The following is a 21,956-nucleotide window of genomic DNA, read 5'->3' as shown; positions in this document are numbered from 1 at the left end:
TCCAGGATTTCAGTATTAAAACACCATTTTATTTATATCAACCACTGGGATGTTGTAAAGAAAGCTTTCCTTAATAATAAACCCAGTTTCCTCTATTGCTAAGTTAGCAACTCGAACTTCACTTTTCATTGCTGTCCCACCCAAAATTATCTGAAGGGCTGTGACAGGAATTATCTGTCTATGAAGTCCTGCTTCATGTAGCAGTACACATGCGGTAGCTGCAGTTACCCTGCAGTTATACCCTGGGTTGAAGAATTACCAGCAGGAGTTCGTCCAGAGAGGTAGGAAAAAAAATAACTGTCTTTTCCAGGCAGAGGTTGGGGGAAGCTAGCAGATGATGTTTTAGACGTAATGGACTCCGTTTGTCTGTAAGGAGCTGAGTAACTTGTCGTAGTTGTTAATGATGAGACAGTACCTTAAATTCTGTACAAGAAGATATCTAATAGAATTTATTATAGCATTTCTGTTATAACTGGAAGCAGTCATTGTCCACGTCTATATTTCACTTTCTACCAGTTTGGCTCTCTAGCCTGTTTCTTTTGGATGTAAAGCACTAGCAAAAGCATTTTGTCCAGTCAATTATTTGAGGTACAAATACCAAATTTCTGTGTCTGGGAAGATACACCTGATCAGTTCTGAAAGCTCCAGTGAGCCATGGGCTTAAGTTACAGACCAAAGAGCACCCCAGCATGTGTAAATCCCCTTCTTAAACCCTTCCACACTAGGCTTACAGTATTGTAGAAGAAACAGTTGAAGTCATTTACAATCTCTTACAAAATTTTGTCCGTTGTTTTTTAATTGTTAGTACAATTTATTGAGACAACATAAATTATAAAATGTAAAAGCAAGTACAGAACTTGCTTTTAAACTGTTAAACTTTTTCATTTTTAATATTTAAATTCCAGTCTTATGTATATTCCTCATGCTGCAGTGGAAAAGCAGGAAGCAGTACGATCTACAGGATATAAAGAACGAATACGAAAATCCTGTGCTACCACTCTCATACTCTGAAAACAACTTGTTTCCTTGTAGATGTTATCTGTTTCCTGTAGATGTTAGGTAGATTTTCTGACTCTGTGCTGATTTGTAAGCTGCTGAAGGTAAAGTAGGTTAGGATGCCTGTTTATCTACCTTTCCAGTTGTGCTTTCATCTTTGTTTTTACTACTGAACCTTGCTTCTGTATCATGTGCTTGGAAATGAAGCAAAGGCCAGAAGTCTGGTTGTTCTGCTTCCTCAAGGAACAGTAGAAGGAGTGGTGGCAAGAGAGGGACTTTGCTGTATCAGGGAAGGGAGGTCAGGTACCACAGACTAAAAGCTCAAAATCTGCGTAAATTTGGCTGAGTCACATCTTTCAGTGGTGTAATGTCACTGGTCCACTTGCTTCACTTCACTCCTGTGTGTTCACAAAAGGACAAAGGCTCAGTGTGAGAGTAACTGCAGCACCACTGGGCACAAATGTTTAGACAAGAGGTAAGAGGTCTGAAATAGAATATGAAGGATTGATTTTTGCACGTTTGCTCCTCTTACTGAGCCTGTCTTTTTGGGGACAAGAACTTTGACATAGGAATAGCATAAAACAGCCTTTAACAGCTGCAAAGACATCACAAAGCATCTGTCCCAAAGTTAAACCCATCACAGGAAATTGCCTGAATTGTCTGCACCTGGCTTCTTCTAGTAACAAAGCTTCATTATAGGAATGTCTGTCTCATGTACAGTAGTTTATGCAACACTGTTGATAAAGGAAGGGCCTATGCACTTCAGGGATACTATGAAGAAAAATACTACCATATGGTCATTGAGTATTTTGTATTGAATAGTGTATTTGTATTGTAAACAAGTGTAGTGAACCAAAAAGGCATGAAGACAAATAAAATGACTGTAAATGGCTTCTTCTGTGTTGGGTTGTATAATGACTGTATCAGCATCAGGTCAGTTGAAGAAGTATCCAGGCACACCTGCACAAAAGGAGCAGGTGTGGTGCCAAACAGAGACTGCCATCTTCCTGGCTAGCAGCCACATGTTTGAGACTTGGTTGTGTTGTAAATCTATGTACCCTCCAAGCTTCTTACAGAAGAGAAAGGTGCTGTTCCTTCTATTACAAGCAACAAAGGTTGGCTTTCACCCAAAGGAAAGTGGCTAGCATAAACAGAGAACAACATGACTTTTCATAGGTCTGATTATAAACTTATTACAGTGAAGTACCACAGGTAAGTCCTATGACAGGCATAGGAAAAGAGAGCTCCTGCCCTGAAATGCTCCCTTGTTCCCCTCTGTTCCATTCCTACATCTTAGGTATCTACTTTCTCAAGAAACATTCCTTAAAATTAGGACCAACATTTATAGAATTATTTATTCTCCTTCACTTGTTTATCCATGTGCTTATTATCCCGTGGCAAGATATTACTGTGGTTTAGTTAACAAAACTCCTGAGCAGGTTTTAGGCACGCACCTCTCTTCTCCGTTTCCCCACACATGCTTTGGTTCCTTCCTCTCTTAACTGAAAAGGGACCTCTCCTGTGCACTGCAAAGCACACTACAACATCCTGTTTACATAATTTGTACATAAGAACAGAAGTGAGAGAAAAGATGTACGTTCTGTAAGGAAATAATGAAATTTCTCTTTACCATCCTATACTATTCACCAGGGTTTCATTTTAATAATACCAGCAAGAAACAGATATTGGACAAAGTAATGTTCAGTACATCTTCAAATATAAAGCATTAATTTTTTACATTAAAAATTTACAGCTTTTATATTCAATTTAAATGTCCATAAGCTAGAATACAATATGCAGTATTTTAAATACAGCTCAGGAAAAATAGCTACACTAATTGTTAAAATAACATAATAGCAGCAGAATTCTGTCTAAAAATAGTATATTAAGATGTAATTATAGTGTCATTTCTTTCAAGTAGATAAAAGCAGGCAGATCATTTAAGAATAAAATGACCATTCTGGAATACAAAACCACCCTGATAATATTCAGTAAGATAGTGAGCAATTAAAATACATTACATGTTTAAAACATGGGCAAAATACTATCTGTTTTTTTAAAAAGCTGATATGCAAATGTCACCTCACATTGTGTTACAGTGCTGTTCCTAAAATTAGCCTTAATTTCGCATAAGACTCTTAAAATAAACTTATACTGGATACTGTTCCAAACAAAACAAAAAGAAACATCAGTAACAAACAAATAGCTAGTTAATAGCTTGCTTGAAAACCCTGCGTATAACCCACACCACTGGCAGGAATTACCATGCTGTACTTATACAGACTTACTTAATATTTATAATGTATCTATTATGTGTAGTTCCACTCTGGGTTCATTTGCACTTAAAAATTGTGATACTCATAGCCTGCAGCACACCAACCAAACAACAAAAAAATACCTTTAAAAATGAGGGAAAGTTCTCCAAGAGAGTGCAAAGTGCATTATTTTAAAGAGTGCTTCTTACAGGAAGCTCTTTCAACAAATACATACAACAAAAAGTGCATTTAACAACTACATGCAGTGTCTTTGTGTGTTTTTATAGGCTTTTTACTTAATTCATTCACTAGGATAGCCGCAAATACTTGCATTTATCAGCCCTTCTATATTCAGGAGGGGATAATGGCAGGTGGGTAAAGAGAGTATGGATCTGATGATAAAATATAGAAATACTTCAAGTGCTTGAAAAAAAATGTCTTTTTTGCCTTTTTTATTGCTAGCAGCTGGTATCGAAATTGTCAAAGTGTCTAGGAAACACACATCGCTCATTAACCACCTCCTCTATCAAAAGCAGGCGATGCATGAAGCATTGTCAGTTCATTACTACATGGAAGAAAATCGTTTAAATACTATATGAATCACGAAGCAACTTTAGAGAACACTGGATATACTAGCGTTCTCCAACTGGAGCATGATTCAAATAATACAGCATCTCAAACCCAAAAGCCTTGGGAGTAAGAGTACCTTTTCCTAGGTAAGAGCTGTTTCATTAAGAGAAACAGAATAGTGTGTTTACTTCTTAATATGTGTGTATATACATATATATACACACATACACACACACACAATATATATATATTTATATGCACATATATATATTATATATATGTAAAATACAAATACAGGTTTACTTGTTCAAAACATAAGGTGGAAATCTAGATGAGGTTCTTGTGTGCTTTGATTTCCTACTTTGTAGCATATTTTGGCTCAGCAAATATCATCTACAAGTTTTGCCCCATTAATCCCGCGATAGGTTACTCTGCTAGGTCGAACTAAGACCCCATGGTTCAGCTTACAGGTGAAATAGCGCTTTTCCCCTACAGAGCCATCATTCTTTCCCTTGGCACTTCGGAGTTCAAGTCCGAGCCATATCCCCGGTGCAAAGTCTGTAGGACCAATATACCTGATTGTACCCATTTCATTGGAGCTGGTCAGAAGAACCTGTGAGCCTTCGTGCAGCTTCACCAGTCCCTCAGTGGTAGTTGCACTGGTATTACTCCAGCTGTGCCGTGACATAGAGCTCTTAGACCTAGTTTGAAAAGCAGAAAAGAAAGTTTTATTTCTGTAAAACACCCAAGGCAAATTTGTAATTTAATGCAGGGCAAGAAAAACTCTCAAACTCCTTTAAAAAAAAAAAACGGTTTTGATTTCATGTTAATAGTAAAACATAATTTTAATATATTAGAATACACCATAGTCTGAAATGCTAAACATCAGGAATCCAAGCACAGTTGACAATATTGGCAAATTAAGCAGTACAACACATTTTGTTTGGGGCTTGAAAGAGTTTAGCCAAAACAACTTTTAATGTGCAAAGGTCAGTCAGTATTCTGGACTTCAAAGAGCTGTGTGAAAAATACAAGAACTTGGAGAATTTGCAGTGATTAACAATTGGAAAACCATTTTGATGCCACCTTGAATATTGTATTCTTGAATACAATGTTGAATACAATATTCTGTGTTCCAGGAGTGTACTCCTGGATATCCACAGAAAAATGGTTGACTACTGCTTAATCTTCAAAGAAAAATCTTCCAAGAAAAAAGAGTGGACATGTATCTATTTTTTTTTAAGCACAAATATTTTCTTCTGAACAAGAAACAGCAAAGCTAACAGCCAGCTCACCCACCCATTTTAAATACTCACCTAACAAAGGAGTTTCTTCTGTTTATCTCTCTTTGTGAAGATGCAGAAGTTGTGCTTAAGCTGCGTCTAAAACCTAAATGAAAAGGTTAATAGACGGTGTAGAACTTACAGGTGTTTTTTTTGGTTGTTGTTTATGAGCTCATTTTTTCTGTTTTTATTTTTATACTGTTTCCACTACCTTTGCTACATGGTCTCCCTGCCAATTTGGAAATTAAATGTTGAAACTTCTCATGAAAATTAGCGTCTGTAACATGTTCAATGTTCCGAGATGAAATAAATTTAACAAACCAAACAAAGGTAATTTGAAGCAGCCTTTTCACAAAAAATCTTAGGTAAGGAAAACCGAAAGTGACTACTTCAAGTATCTCACAGAAGTTTTAGCAATTCTGTATGCGCCTCTCCCTGCACTGATCCCCTCACCAGGGGATGAAGGACCGGGTTCAATTTATGATTACTATAATTAGAGTGCAATACAGTAATAAGGGAAAAGCGTCAAGAGTCTTAACTCTGATGTAATTATTTCCACAAGGACAGGGTTAATAACATGGTAGTCCACATTTCATTCTGCAGCCAGTAACTGCGGGCTTCATTTTTAGGATGGGAACAGTCAGACCGTTTGCTAGCATTTGGGTTCCTTGAAAATCCCTTTTGCTTTCACAGAGGTTAGCTTTGTGTAGTAGGTACTAGTTGAAGAATGGTAGAAGGCTACGTAAACCAAATCAATGTCTTTCACACCTACCTGGAAAACTGTGATTTATTTTACTTGATGAAGTCTCTGCGAGAGAATCCAGTGAACCTGTTAATCTAAAAAAGCAATAATAAAATGAAGAAGTCATTTAAACTCAACTTTTAACAGAACTCCTGCTGGAGTACTTCTTGTCAAATGTTGATTAAGTTCTAATCATTTCCCTTCCCCATCCACTCTCAAAAGACACTAACATTTTAATTGTAATAAGGCTGGTATGTAAGAGGTGAACTTACTGATTTGCAACAAGCAAGTTACTATGGAAAGTCTTTTATTAACAGACAGAGAGCATGTATAATTTTGAGGCAAAGTTCTTAAACAGTGTAGCTCAGATAGGATGTTAAGGGAAAGAAAAGAAAGAAGCTCTGGCAGAGTAACAGGATTCAAATATAGCAGGAAAGAGCACAGTATATCTCAGATCTTCTTCCAAAACCAAATGGAGAGGCTACAAATTAGCTTGGTGGATGTTTTGGGTCTTCTGTGCAATTAGGAATGAAATGGTATTTCTAGTCAAGCCCAAAGGCTACTTCCTTTTGTAACCGAATTTTGCATGGAGCATCAGGATTGTTTTCATTAAATCTAACTTTCATGACCCAGATTGTCCTAGAAATGGAGGCCCTGGAATGAAAATACTTGAAGTAGCAGCAACGGAAATGGAGCTGCATTTCCAATTTATATTCTGCTTTCAAAAAGCTGATCTAAGAACCATAAAGTTTTTAATGGAGGTAATAAACTTCCATTAGCAGAATAAAGAGATTATTTCTTCTATATCTTCTGCAAAACTTCTTTTCCCACTGGAAATGTATTACGAAAGTGTTTGGCAATACAAATATTAAACCTTCCTCAGTGCTTACCTCTGAACACGAGATGGTGGTGCAAATATACCGTATCTAGGAAGACAACTGAAGTACTGAACACCTCCTACTGAACCATCATTCTTACCGTGAGGCTTGTCCAATTCAATTCCACACCAGAACCCTACAAGATTTAAAAACAATAAAATCATGGTTATTTAATAATAATAATAAATAAATAAATAAAAAACCACCACACACCACAGGCTTTCCTTTATCCAGATTGTTGGTACAGTTGATACTCACCCACATTAAGAAAACAGTTTCCAGCTAAAAACTGTCTATCTACCTAATAACATACATACAAAAAAAAAAAAAGTTTATTACAAAAAAAAGTACCAGAATAATTATCTTTAGATTTACTGTATATATTTTCAAAAAAATAACAGCATTTTAATTAACACAAAGTAAAAACCTTTGATATTTAAATTAAGTTGAATGGAATTGTTACCAAATGCAACAGGGGCTACTTGACAAAAAGGAGATATGAAAGAACAGTAGTGGAAGTTCAAGTTTCCCTCTTCAGTCCTCTGACCACATGATTTATGCCTCATCTGAGATCATCAAAGCTAAAATTTAATTTCTGACATTAATTCATTCCTTCTCTCCAGCTAGCAAGTTACAATTACTGCAAATATTAAGGGTGACTGTATGATATTGAGAATAGGATATAAGAATCACAACTTGCCAGCAATTCATCTCATACAGAACACTGAGTAGGCATCAAGATGATAATAAGCCTGATCATTCATAACCCATGATAAATGAGAGCTAATTATGTAAATGTGCTAAATTTTGTACTCCATTAGCAGGCCTTATGATATCCATCTCCAAAAGATTCAAAAATTTAATTAAAGTCACTTAGTGCTAAGGCACTGGATAAAATAGTAATTCTAATAATCAGCTCATGAAACTCAGGAATGACAACTCATGAATTAGGAGGTCTCGGTTTGTTAGAAACTCTCTCCTTCCTGTTTTCAGAATTAAATAAATATCTGCATTTTGCAGCAAAATGAGTAGGAAATAAGAGTTCTGGTAACTTGACAGAGCTTTGATATTAAAATTGAAATTTAAAAATGCATGTTACTACTAGCTTTGCAGAGCTGTTTTTACTAGCTTTTCCCATCCTTGCTTCTTGCAATACCATACTTTTCACCAAAAAAAAAAATCTTTCCTTAATTTGGATTTGAAAGGGAGGATACAAACTGTCAAACAGTGTTCTGGTTTTAAACTTCTTAGAGTGTATTTAGGAACCGGTCCTTTTCTCATTGTTTACTCCGTAAGAAGTAATAAGAATGTAAGAGTGACCACACAGAAGTGTAGAATTAGTTAAATTCCGTATCTTAAGCAAGGACTGCCTAAAATGAAATTGGGGGAAGTGATGAGAATTAAGGAAATATGTAGTTTGCTCTGCAATCTCACATGTTCTTTTCTTTTTTAAAATGTTGATGCCACCAAATATCAAGACAAGAGTATTGCTCATTACATATCAATTAAGTGGACCTTAAACCAGGTACTTAAACCAATACTTGCCAGCCAACTGCAATTATGCATTGATCTTACAATAATATTATAATCTTATTAAAAGATACAGACATAAAGAACAGAATGTGGTTTAAAAAGAATAAGTAGTCAAAAAACTGTTTCCATAATTTAGGTCAACTTAATTTGTTTGAAAATGTCTGGATACACTGCAACATGGTTTTTATATTTTTCCTAATTTACATACACACACACACACACACACACATATATTCAATGAAACATAGGAGAAAGAGAACTTTGAAACAAAAAAACAAACCACTAAATTTAGAATATTTTGGAGGGAGTTAAGAATAAGGAGTTATCAATGGTTTCCTTCTTGTCCTCATGTGCAAGCTATTTCAAATTGGTTCTACAACATACACAAGGTGTATTGCAACTACCTGGTGCAAATTTTGTCGTCCCACAAAATCTAACGGTGCCTGTTCTTTGTCCTACCACCAGTACTCTGTCTCCAACTTGAATTTCTCCCTCATTGAAAGGAAATTTCCTCGTAGATGAAGAAGAACTGTACAGCCCTGTTCAAGAGAAGAACAAGATTTCAAACCGTTAATGTTATGTCTTTAATTTTAAAGAAAATCTTAGTAGATAGTAAACCACTTGATTGGTCAAATATCAATCCAAATATCCAAGTAACATAGTGTACCTTTAATACATAGCAACACAAATTTGCTTAGACAAAGAATTGCTTTGCTCCAGTGGACAATTGTGGACTACAGCCTTTTCTCTATGAGCTGAAAGGCACAGTGGCAAGATATAACATTTTTCTGCTTGAAGATGTTACAGAAAATTACGCAGCCGCAAAGCTTAAGTTTATCAATAACCTAATTCCAAGTGCCTTTCTTTAACCATCTCATATTCTGAAACAGCCCAAGTAGTTCCACGTAAGTATTTAATACAACAGTAAACTTTCTAACTTGAAAATATTCCTTGAGAAAATTATCATACCAGCACTAATTTTAGATGAAACAGAAGATGCTCTAGTAAGTGGCTTTTTATTGCTGCTAGTTGAGTTTCGCTTCTTAGAATAATTCTGCTTGCCTTCTAAGGAGGTAGTAGAAGAGGAAGAGCTGCTGTATCCAGGAAAACCTACAAGACAAAAGGAAATAGCCCTTCAGAGATCACATTTGGAAATGGACAGACTAAGCAGAATAGAAAGCTCCTGCATGAGGGAAGTTATCTGTTCTCCATACAGTGGGAAGAATGCAAAGTAAAGGGTCAAAATTAAAAGTTTTTTTTCGTTTGTTTGTTTAAGTAGTAGTGAAACAAACACACGCCAGGAATAACATAGGCAGACCTGGTTCTCCCTTGGGAATACGGTGCTAGTTTAGTGCTGTAATAGGTCTCCAAAAGTCCCATCTTTGTTACTCCATGAAAACTTTTCTAGACAGTCCCAAGCAGATTTACTAGAACACGGAAGCCTTAATATTAAGAGATCATGCCACCACACTGTCTAGACTTTTAAAGACTTGATGAGAAGTGGAAGGAAGGTGACAGTATGTGAATGAATTATTGTCTGGATTAAAGCCTACTATATTCTCTTCCATTGTGTGTTAATATTAATATTTATACAATAAGAAGTGGAAATAAAGAGCTTTCATCACCATTTGCAAACCCTGATATCTAAACTGTCCAATAAGATTTACGTTCAACTTTCCTCCATCATTTTCAAGACTCCCACAGTACTGTTTTGATTTTTTTTTTTTTTACCAACAATGGCAATATGGTTTTACAGAGGAAATCCCAAAGGCGATTTGATTTTTATTTTTTTTAAGAACACCCCTGAAAGTGAGGTCCCTTCACATTTTAAATTCAGCATACACACACACAAAAAAAAAGGTTCAGCAAAGTCATAATCCAGTTCTGAAACTAGATGATTGCAGAGAATGATTTATAATTAAATGGAAATTTTTAACAAGCTAGTTTCATTTTTCATAAAAAGCTTGCAATTGTGTCTTCCATGATACCCATCATCAAAAAATGAGCAGCACAGAGCAAAAGGTCTCCCTTAGAAACATAAGGTACATCTGTAGGTACTCTGGAATATCATTTACTAAGAGACAACTTTCAGCTTTATGGACTTGTGTGTATTCTTGGCCGTGTATCTGGGTAGAGGTTGTTGCTGCCAAACCAGCAAAGAATGCCAGGCAACATTCACATAATTTACTCTTGCTCCTAATACACTAACATGTAGTTGCTTGGAAATTGAACAGATAGACAAGGTTTTTATTTTTTTTTTTTTTTTAAGTACAGAGGCAAAACAGCCATAATACTTCTGCTCTACTCATTTTTTCTCAAAATGTTAAAAAAATAAAATTAGTTTAAAATTAATTTAGTTACCTTCTTTTGCAGGTAGCATTTTTCCCCTGTTAACAGTCATTAAGTTGGTTTCAGAAGCGCTGGGTTTTTTAGACATATTTAGGCCTAGAATAAAAATATATACATATATATATATACATATACATATATATAAATATCTATAGAATTCAATTGTATCCTAACAATGAACAGCAATTTTACAGGAAAATCGTGTAAAAAAATCAATTTTAAAGATTTGCAGATTAATGGATGCATGGATAAAATGGTTAAAACTGTAAAACTCTTTAAATTCTTGCTAAATAGGTAAAACATGACTGCAGAATTGTTTTAATGGATGTTAGACACCTTAACACATTAAAACAGTCCAAAACTATTACATGGTCTGCAAAATATTCATGTTTATATTGAAGGAGCTTCACTTAAGCCTTTCAAATATTCACATCTATTACATAAACAACACACAACAATACTTTCATAGTATTTAAGGCACATTATTCACTCCTATTAATTTCATATTTAAAGATTAAAGATTACAGAAAATTTTTGAGATCAAATCTTCAACCTATAAATAATGAAGTATACCAATACCATTTTTAAGGAAAAATCCTTACTCTTAGAGCAGCAATGTCGTGATATGCATATGAACTAGTATTAATACCTTTTACATTCTATAAATAACTGTTTCACATTTCTAGCTGTGTTCTAACCAAACTCAGCAATAACAAGCCTTTTTATGATTTGCCCTGTCCCTGTTATGAAGAAGAAATCCTGTATTTTTTATTTATCTATCTCTCTCAGCTTAATTCAGCTACAGGGGCTGCACTGGTTTACAGAAAAATTTGCAGAAATTTTATATTGTAGCCATTAAAAAAAAAAATCTGTGACTGATAACACATTTCTCAATTTGATTAAAGCAATCCTTTTTCTAAAATCTTGAAAAAGTGCTATCATCAATCCGATGGATGATTCAAATCCAGCAGAACCAAATCAAATTTGAAAATCTCTACACAGCATCATATTTCACTTTGTACCGTAAAACTATGTTTAACTGTATCTATAAAACACATTTTTTTCCTGGATTACAAACCAGTTAACTGTAGAGACAAAGTTTAAAGAAAAGAAGAGATTTAATCTGGTGATGCATATAAACACTGCGAAACAAAGCTGTGCATTATACAGCTTTATCCTCCCATTCTAGATAGTGAAACAGCCAGGCACATTCATTCTAATGGCCCTTTCGATACAAGAACATGAACATCTTAAAAATAACAGCTTCAAGGTTACTGTTAGTAGATGTAAGTTCTGCTGGGCATAACTCACTCTGATTTTACCTACAGCAAGCATCAAACATTTTAAATTTACAAAGACATGCAACTTTGACAGAAAAGACAGTTTATAGCTAAACTGTCTTGAACACACCGTCTGTGGCAAAGGAAACAGACCTCTCCATTACAGTTTAACAAGTTTTAAACAGTTCACAACAAACTGAATCAAACATTGAAAGAATTAATTTAATGAAGTCAGCATAGCATAGATCTGCTCCTGAGCAACACAGCTAACAAAGAAATTATTCAGAGACATATTTAATGCAGGACATCAATTTCTAAACAGCTTAAATCTTGTGTTAATTGCAAATACACATAATTAGGGCTTACTTTCCCCCTCAATGTATGCAGAGTTACATGAATCATCCAAAATGCTGCCAAAACACCCCTCTTACCAGCCTGTCACATTGTTTCAATAGCCTGCATAAACCTGCCACATTGGTAAAGAGTGAAGTATTTTAGGGTACATGAGCAAATTCATAGAAAATGTATGCATATTCTTCCATCCTTGAAGCTGTGTTGCCTTAGTATGAATCATCTAAACGGGATTCAAAAGACTAAAGACATCCTAATGTAATATATTTAATAACATTATTTGTCAGCCAGCCAGCTATAGAGCCTGATTATGCATGGTGGGCACTGTACACAGCAGGAAAGAGTCGGTTCTCAACCTTGAAATCTAAACAGATGAGAAGAGATGCATCACTTGTACTTTGCAAGTTGTAAATTAATCCTTCCGTATAAGTTTATTTGAATAAATCACTAACAGTCGAAACCAGTGCCAGGGACTGAGCCTGTAACTCTAACCAGTAGTTTAAGGCCTTAGTACAGTAATATCTGTTCTCTTCTAATTTGCCTCTGGTTTTACCCAGATAATTTAACTAGCAGATAAAACACAACCAGTTAAATGGTTACTTGATTGTTTTACCAGAAAATTAATTGTATTAAATTTCTATACATAAAATTGTATATAGATTGGTAAAAATCTTGAAACTAATCTCAACGTTTCAAGTTACCCAGGAAGATCATAGTAAATGAAATCAGGTTATGTTTAGACATGTAATTAATATCACAACCAATCAGAACTTACTTTAAAGGATCAAGAATAAATGCCATGATGAACTCCTACACAGTATATAAAGAAAAGAAGTCTCCTCTATTGGCACATAGTCCCTAAGCAGCTATACACAGTGTCCTACCAGGAACATGCAGTTAACAGCACCTTCTCATCCCATGTGATGAACTAATTCCAAACAAGTATTTTAATATCAAGATTTACAGGACTGGTGGTAATTCTTGAAAATTAGCTTCTCTATATCCTGTCTCAACAGGAAAGAAAATACTCACCAGAATTCACTTTGGAAGTTACATGTGTTACATCTATTTTCTTGGATTTGACCAAAGGAGAAGATCGCATGGAAGTACTCCGTACAAAGGGTTTCTTCTGATCATAAGACTTGCTTATTTTAGAAAGAGGTGCAAAGATACCTGGAGAGAAAATGGTATGAGCCAAAAAGAATCAGAGATAATATTAATGTAATGTCTTTCTCTTACATCAGTTAATTTAGGTATTTTTTCAGCCACATTCATGGCTAGTTATGCTGTTAAAGCTCTCGTAGGGTAGGAAGGACTAGCTCAAATGGAATTGCGAAACCAAAAGTCTTATGAAGCAACTTGAACAAAGTAATTCAGGCAGTCAGTAAAACTATCAATTATGATCTCCTTTTAGGCCTAATGGTAACACTCAGTTTCCGCTGCTATAAAATGCAAGACTTTATCTCATGAGTATTCATGAAATATCAATAAAAACTGGAACAGGTTGAGAACAACTACAAGCATGCCTCCTTTCAAAAAGGAAAGCAAAGCAAGTAAAGAAACATGACTATGTTATGAAGCTACTTCTTACAAGAGAAGTAGCTTCAACAGTACAGACATAAAAACAAGACAGATTATTATCTCAGTTTCAGGGAATACCATAAATTTTCATTACAGTGTTCTCGCAAATATTTGCAGCCAAAAAGCTAGGCCAGGAACACTTAAAAGAATCAGTAAAAATAAAACTATAAAAAAGGCATCAGAATCTGCATTTATTCTCCCCAACAGTTTATATCTTCCAAAAGTGTTTTTTTTTTTTTTCCTTTAATCCTCTTAAGACATGAAGTATAAAAAAAGGTTATACCGCGTTTTGGTGCACACTTGAAGTACTGTACTTTTCCAATACTTCCATTGTTCTTTCCTTCTGCTTCATCCAGTTCTATGCCAGCCCACTGGCCACTGGCAAATTGTGTTGTACCACAAAATCTTAGCGTACCAACCTAAAGCAAAAGGCATCAACATAGAAAGACTGTTAAAAAAGCATTGTTTGCAAGAGCGTAGTATACATTATGCAGGTGAGAGCAAATCATCGCCAACCTTTTAATCAGAACAAATAGAGAAATGCAAACATAATGATCTTTCTTGATGATTGACATTCCTATCTTTCAATGCCAACAAATGCATTTTCCAAAACTTATTATTCCTTCTGTGGATATTTTGAACAATAGCAGTGGCTATTGACAGCTCTCATAACAGACTAGAATTCAACAGTAAGCACCATTGTACAATACAACTCAAACTCAGCACGGTACATGAGTATATGCCTAACAAGAAGTTCTACTTTCAGTGACCTCCATAAAAGTAGTTCCAGAAACCCAGTTTGATAACTTGCTGAATTGAAAATTCCATGGAAATATTAGATTTTAAATTCCGTAACTTTTTTATTTATGTTGCAGGGGTTAAAAGGTAAACACTGCCTTCAGAACATATTAATCTTTTCCAAAGAAAATATTAAGTCTTTTATTCCCCTCTTATGATTAAAGAAAATTTAAAAATCTAACTAACGTTTTAAATATTTTGTTGTTGTTTTAATATATATTATGTGGACTTAAGACATTAGTCTTGCTAGTGGACCTGTATTTACTCTGCACAAATACACATTATAAGCACACTAACTTCAAGCAAATCAGGGAGCAATATCTAAGAGAGAAGTATTTAACATTGATTTCAATTCATTTTCATATAAACATTCCTATCAGTTATAGTAATGAAAACCCTTCATCTTTCAGTTGCTCAGTTCTCATCATCCCCTGTGACCTTAATAATCTTAGTTAATTTTTATTTTTTTTTTTACCATGACTTTACTGTCTAATCCAGTCTTCAGAGAGTAAACAGACAGGAACCTATTTTTTCTCTAATCTACAACTTCTTGGCTATGATTTCTTAACATTTCATAAGAAATAAACATTACCCAGAGACTATTTTTCTTTTACTCTGAAGATCTTTAAACTTGATTGTTATGGGCAGGTACATAACATCTAAACACAAACTTTTTAGCTACCAACCCACACATCAAATTCAACTGGGAGAAGTTTGACTAAGTGGCCTAACAGATTCTTCCACTCTCCAACAAAGGTCACTTACAGAGGGAAGGGACCAGCAGGCATCTTAAACCCTAGGACTTGAGTAAGAAAGGAGCAGAGGATACACAGGCCATGAGATACACAGCAGAAGCAGGAAAAAAGTTTCCTCCCAGCCACTGGTTTCTCTGCAGACACATTTCACTTGAGCATCCATTCAGGTAACAAAATTTAGCAGAGTAGGAGCCAGCAAAGCTGTGGGACCCCAAATTGTGTACACACAAGTATTTGCTTTTACAGGCTTCTACCAAGTAAGACAACTACAACAGCAGATGCAGCAGCAATCATGAAGAATCATTTACTACACTTGGGTTTCCATCTGCATTAAAGCTGACAAGTTAGGAGACTGCAGAAGCAGGAAAGAAAATAGGTATCTATAAATATCGCTCATAAAAACACTGCTACTCCAGTGCCTCATTCCAGCTTCTGTATTCTGGAAAACTAATCAAAGAGAACGTTAGGAATTGGGTACCATTTTCATCACTCTGTTTTCACTTCTGCTCCATCCCACACACATTTATGAGTATAAATGGGGAGGGGGAGACAGGTCTGAAATCAACTTCTCCATTCAGGCAAATGGAGAAAGTGGGTGGGAAGCAGCACTCCTCACACAGAGGGAAAGGAAGGAAGGGAGGAGAGCAGACATGGAAAAGGAAGACTGAAAAGCACAACCACATTCTTCCTTCCCACCTGTCATATGACAGCTTCAGCTCCTGTAACAAATGCTAGCAACTCAGAAAGCTTTATCCATACACAGTAAGCAAAATTACAGTCCAATGAGTACTGCGGGCCTTATTTCTAGCAAAAATACACAAGAGTACTAATTTCTTCCCTTTCTTTCTATAGAATCTTTATTAATTTGCATTTATATTATTTCCCCTTGCTTTTGCTGTGCAACAGCATTCTGTAAAAGAAAATTCCATGGATTTGTTATTTGTCTTTTAAGAGCAGGCAGCTTCCTCTGCATACTTCAGTTAAAATGCCTTCTGCACAGGTAGTGATTCCCTAACTTCTTTGGACCTGACTCTAAGAACATACCACAAAAATGCAGGATGGAGGCAGCTCTGCACTCTCAGTGGGGTCCATTTTAAAACACTTCAGTTGTGGTAATTGGTAATTACAAAGTTATACTAGAATAATACTAGAATACTAGAAAAATTATTAAACATAAAACTATTCAAACATAAAATTTTGCTCACAAATGTCTTCAATATTTACCAGAAAAAAATATTAGGAATCGTAAAAGGAATACTAGCACTCTTAAATCATTTCTGAGCCCTTGCTATTGCAAATAAAAGGTATGGATATTAACTGTAACAATGTTAAATTTTTCAAATTCATTTTTAAATAGTGTCTAGCAAGTTAGCTTCTTAAAAGCTATTCAAATCTGAGTGGGACCAGTATTAAATGTTCTTATACGTCTACAGAACAATATAATGATCCCTCTGGCACAATACTGCTTCAAAGATTTTAGCTGCATTGCACCAGTGAAACTGGGTTACTCTAGGCTAAGCAGAATTGAAGATTTTTTCTGCTGCCTTCTGGAAACTGACAGGGTTCATTAGTGAATGAATACTGGCAACTTTGAAACTTGGACAACTCACAAAGTAATCTGTAAATGTTACTATAATTTAATGTAACACCAAAAGTGTTAACAAACTGAATGATGCTGATGTACTACAGGATACTGTTAAAATTCTGTATATGGATGCAGATGTTGTCTGTCAAAACTGCTTTCCATGGGAGTGACTCTCTTTACCAGCTAACTGTTTGGCTCATTACTTCATGTAACCATATCCTTACTGCCAGAGTTCATACTTCTCAGACAGCATTTTAGAGCCACAAATTTGAAATATGACTATCCAGAAATTATAAGGATAATACAGAATCATAGAATGTTTTGAGTTGGAAAGGACCTTACAGATCATCTAGTTCCACTCCCCCTGCCATAGGCAGGGATGCCACCCACTAGACCAGGTTGTCCAGGACCTCATTCAACCTGGCCTTGAACACCTCCAGGGATGGGGCATCCACAACTTCTCCAGGCAGCTTGTTCCTGTGCTTCATCACCGTGCGAGTAAAGAATTTCCTCCTAACATCTAATCTGAATCTCGTCTTTTAGTTTAAAACCATTTCCCTTGTCCAATCCCTACATGCCTTGGTAAGGAGTCCCTCCCCATCTCTCTGGACCCACTCTAACAGGTCCATGTCTTCCTTATACTGGGGGCCCCAGGACTGAATGCAGTACACCAGGTGGGGTATCACACAAGCAGAGAAGAAGGGGAGAATCCCCTCCCTCAGGCTCCCAATCTTTTGATGCAGTTCAGGATAGAACTGGCTCTCTGGGCTGCAAGTGTACAACGCTGGTTCACATTTAGTTTTTCATCCATCAGTAACTCCAAGTCCTTCTCATGAGGGCTTCTCGTTAATCCACTCAGCCTGCATTCATGTTTGGGATTGCCCCAGCCCATGTACAGGACCTTGCACTTGGCCTTGTTCAACTCTTTGAGGTTTGCACGGGCCCACCTCTCAAGCCTGTCCAGGTCCCTCTGGATGGCATCCCTTCCCTCCAGCATGTTGACCACACCACCCAGCTTGGTGTCATCTGCCAGCCCACCAAGTTACTCAGCGTACCTTCTGTCCTGCAATAACGACACGATCCCCCAGCTTCAGGCCAAGCGATGAAAGCATGGCCTTGCCTGTGACATGATTACGGTTTGGAATCACGGCTTTTGAGACATCACATGACAGAGACACTGCATCCAGCAGTATCTGCTTGATTTCTTTTGCACTGGCTGCTGCATCTGCCATTTCCAGTGGCATATCTACTGGATCAGGAACCACATCCACTGGGATCTGCCCTTTGTCATTCTGTAAAAACATAACATACTACTGGATTTAATGTTGTGACAACTGATTAGAAAAAAAAAAAAAGAGCAGTTTATGAAGTTTTTAATCCACTTAATTAGTTATTTTTCCTAGAACATAAACAAGGATAAGAACATTCACATTTTCAAATGAGGATGCCAAGACACCCTTAGGCAAATAAGCTAACATTTATGGTGTCATATTTTCAGAAGTGCTAAATTTCCAAATTTTTTAATCTTAAGAACATTATTAGTACTCTGGACACACGAGAAAGAATGGGAAAAAAAAGCACCTAGATAAATCTGTTTACCCTAACACAGATTCAGTCAAGTAAGAGAGAATTCTGGTCATACCAATACTATAAAGGTAATACTTCCCACAGAATTTATCTTTCCCCAGTGTACAGTTTAATCCTTGGTGAGGCTTATTCCAATTGTAAGATATCATTAAATTAACACATATAGCATGTGTAGAATACACAAAAAAATTGGTGTCTCACATAAACTTGAACAACTTTATTCAAGTATTTATTCAAATATGGAGTACTGCATGAGAAACAAAATGAGGATTAAAAATCCTTTCCAAACAGTTTCCACATCCATACAGCAGTTACTGTGATTCCTCTATGTCCCGTGAGATGCTTGCCCTAGGCCAGAGTCAGCTGAGTACTAACTAACCTGAAGTTAACCTTAACTCAAGGCCAGTTGATCAGAGAGCATATACACTGTTTGGCCTTCAGGCTGCTACAACAGCAAGTTCTGCCTACCCTCTCTTCAAAGGCATTAGTACAAATCTTAACCCATCTTCCAAATTTCAGTTTGTGGAAGCACAATTATCTGTGTAAAAAAATGAATTTGAAAATGGAGAACTGAGATACCACCTACACTTAAAATCCAGGACAAGTGGCTACACACATAGAGCAACGTTTTACACTGTAACTCAGGCCTACTATTTGGTTAGTAAGAAGAGCAGCTAATGGTTCTTCATTATCAGTTACTCATGCTAAGACTAAGTTTACTACTGAGCAATATACTGAATTGCTGGAGGTCACATACTGTACTCCTGTATTTCTGAAAAGATCCACCTATCATGACAACTGTTGCAAAATACAAGGGCATTTTTAACAAATGAAAATTGATGCATAAAAACAGAACATCTTGAACACTGTTTGAACTAATGAACCACATCAAGACTTAAAAATACAAAATTCAACACAGAAGTATGACAAAGCATTGAAAGTCATCCACTACAAGTTACAAGTAATTTTTCAAAGTCACTATCACTCCACATGATACATTTTTAGCTAACCAAAACCCATATGTGCCATATTATTTTTTCCAGATATTTTTTCCCCAGATAATCAAATCATTTAATTATTAGCCTTTTGACTTATATACAACCCAACACCTTACCCTAAAGGCAGGATTTGCTCCATGTTCCAGTAAACACTTGACAGCTCCTGTACATAGGTTAAATGCAGCAATATGTAAAGCTGTTCCAAAATCAAAATCACTGCAGGTTGCATCTACATCTGCAATTAAACATCATGTGAGATATGCAAGTCTGTTCACTGAATATTTCACTTTACAGATTACTTGAGAGAACATTATTTTTTTAATGAAAGTACATTAATTTTTATAATTTATATCAACATTTATACAGAGACACAGTTAGCTATGTGCTAAATGTGTATGAGAAGCGATTCTACAAAGAATGTTAACCTTATTTGCATGTGTTTTTTCAGACCATGATCAAATCTGGAAGATGAGCATTTACTTTATTTTTTGATACTGCTATTTGAGATATCCAATCCACTGAGCTAAGACTAAGAAGTAACTTTAGGTCTGAATGTAAATTAATGTTTCATTGATATTTATATTTTACTGTTTATGGACTTTAAACTTTAAAATGAGATGCAACTTCAACCAGTTGTTTTCCTTTATGAACAGGTAGTGGGACAAGGGAAAACTGACTATACCTCTGCTTTACACAAATTTTATTAGCAATGGCCAAGAATTACATAAGAACTACTGATTTTTATAATTCCTGTGTTTCCAAAGAATGGTGCTCAAAAGGGTCCTGCACTGACATTTTGGAAAATACAGTACCGCATTTGACTAGAAGAGGGTTATCATGATGCACATTTCCATTAACTGTTCCCAGCATATCTTTTAATCAGCTGTGAAGTTAGACTTTGGCACCTCTCCTAAACTATACAAGAGATGTCAATTTGAGTCAATTAAGAATATGACCATTTATTTAAAATGCCAACTGATCTCATACAGAATCCAAAAGCCAGGAAGGATTTAGCAATAATATTCCAGTTTGAAATACTGGTGAAGGATATAAAACTTTCCACCTCAGGGCTGTACAAGTCTTCTAGCATTCTCCAGTTACAGTCTCTATCCCACTAACCCTTTCCACAAATTGATAAATAAAATTTATCTCAATTGTATCAACATTCTAATATGTTTATACTGAATTAATATTTTAGGGCACAAAATATAACAGACATATAGATCATAAATACGTATATGCACGTCAACTTTATACATAGAGATTGACCAACTTTAAAAAGATGAAAGATAACAAATTTTAAGATTTGCAATTGATTATTGGAGCCCTATTTTTTTTAATCTTTTTAAAAATACATATTTATTTATGCCAAACACTAAAGTAAAACAGTTCCTTAGATATGACCTTTCAGATAGAACATATGTGAATTAGTATGTCAAAGCTGCTCCAGCCCCTAGTCTGTCACGTGCTGTTGCCAAATCTCCACTTCTCCTTTACCATTCTCCCAGTATTTCAAACACACTTCTCAATGATTAAGGCACTTAAAAACACTGAGAATTTGCCAGAATAGTTACATCTTTGGTCTTGTGCGTACATTCTCTTATTCCTCAAACAAGAACTTAGAATTAAGCTAGCTGCATTCAGTTCTGTTAGATACTTCCCTACCATTTTGTACAAAGCTCAAGCTTATGAACTTTAAAACACAGCAATGTGTTCTGTGCATTAAACCACACACAAAAAAATAGGTTAAGAGAAAACACACCAACAAAATTGACTAGAAGAATAAGAAATTAGAAATTCTTATTGTAAAACAGGTAAGCAAACCCTACACTTAAAGACACATCAGCTTAGGATCAACAAAGGAACAAAATACTGACAACTATATGAAATAACAGTAATACCTACCTTTTGGCTTTGCATTTTTCAAAATAACACTAATAAGTTCTGGAACATCAAAGTAAGCAGCATAATGCAAGGCATTCATATTTGTCCAGCGGCTGCGTAAACTGCTATCAGCACCCAGATCAATAAGCTGTGTTGCAAATTTTACAGCAGTTTCAACATCACCTGCAAGGCAATTTTTTTTAAAACATGCATTAGAGATTTATTTACAGGACCTCAAAAAATATACATGTGCTTATGTGTAACAAAAGATACATCAAGCTCTTAAACCTTACAGAGGAGCAACTACTATTTGATGCACTTCTTTTTAGTATTAGAATGCAAAAGTCTTTGCCTGTTATGATAAAAGAGCCAAAATCTCTGCTACATTATGTAACACAACCTGCTTGTCTCCAACATAAAGAACAGCAATCTGATTGGAAGAGGAAAAAATAAGTTCCACAATGATAAGGTTTACGTTAGAGATCTTCCACCACCAGGAAAGCTAGCCTCTGCCAGATCTTGCTATGAAAC

General features: G+C 35.7%; 1 protein-coding gene across 2 annotated transcripts in view; it reads right to left on the bottom strand.

The window, feature by feature from the left end:
- Positions 1-2,633: 2,633 nt before the first annotated feature.
- The window catches only part of CLIP4 (CAP-Gly domain containing linker protein family member 4), a 26,544-nt gene continuing 7,221 nt past the window's right edge, over positions 2,634-21,956 (bottom strand). For both annotated transcript variants that reach the window (XM_068675878.1, XM_068675879.1), the window contains exons 6-17: positions 21,447-21,608; positions 19,658-19,776; positions 18,012-18,248; positions 14,102-14,237; positions 13,270-13,410; positions 10,619-10,702; positions 9,227-9,367; positions 8,662-8,796; positions 6,737-6,860; positions 5,877-5,941; positions 5,138-5,210; positions 2,634-4,522 (exon numbers count right to left, since the gene is read on the bottom strand). In XM_068675878.1, the coding sequence (XP_068531979.1) occupies positions 4,201-4,522; positions 5,138-5,210; positions 5,877-5,941; positions 6,737-6,860; positions 8,662-8,796; positions 9,227-9,367; positions 10,619-10,702; positions 13,270-13,410; positions 14,102-14,237; positions 18,012-18,248; positions 19,658-19,776; positions 21,447-21,608 (1,739 nt within the window). In that variant the 3' untranslated portion in view covers positions 2,634-4,200. The remainder of the gene's footprint in view (positions 4,523-5,137; positions 5,211-5,876; positions 5,942-6,736; positions 6,861-8,661; positions 8,797-9,226; positions 9,368-10,618; positions 10,703-13,269; positions 13,411-14,101; positions 14,238-18,011; positions 18,249-19,657; positions 19,777-21,446; positions 21,609-21,956) is intronic.

Source organism: Anas acuta, chromosome 3 (assembly GCF_963932015.1).
Source record: "Anas acuta chromosome 3, bAnaAcu1.1, whole genome shotgun sequence".
Classification (NCBI taxonomy): domain Eukaryota; kingdom Metazoa; phylum Chordata; class Aves; order Anseriformes; family Anatidae; genus Anas; species Anas acuta.
The sequence above is the reverse complement of the archived record's forward strand: the minus strand, read 5'-3'. Positions and strand labels throughout refer to the sequence as shown.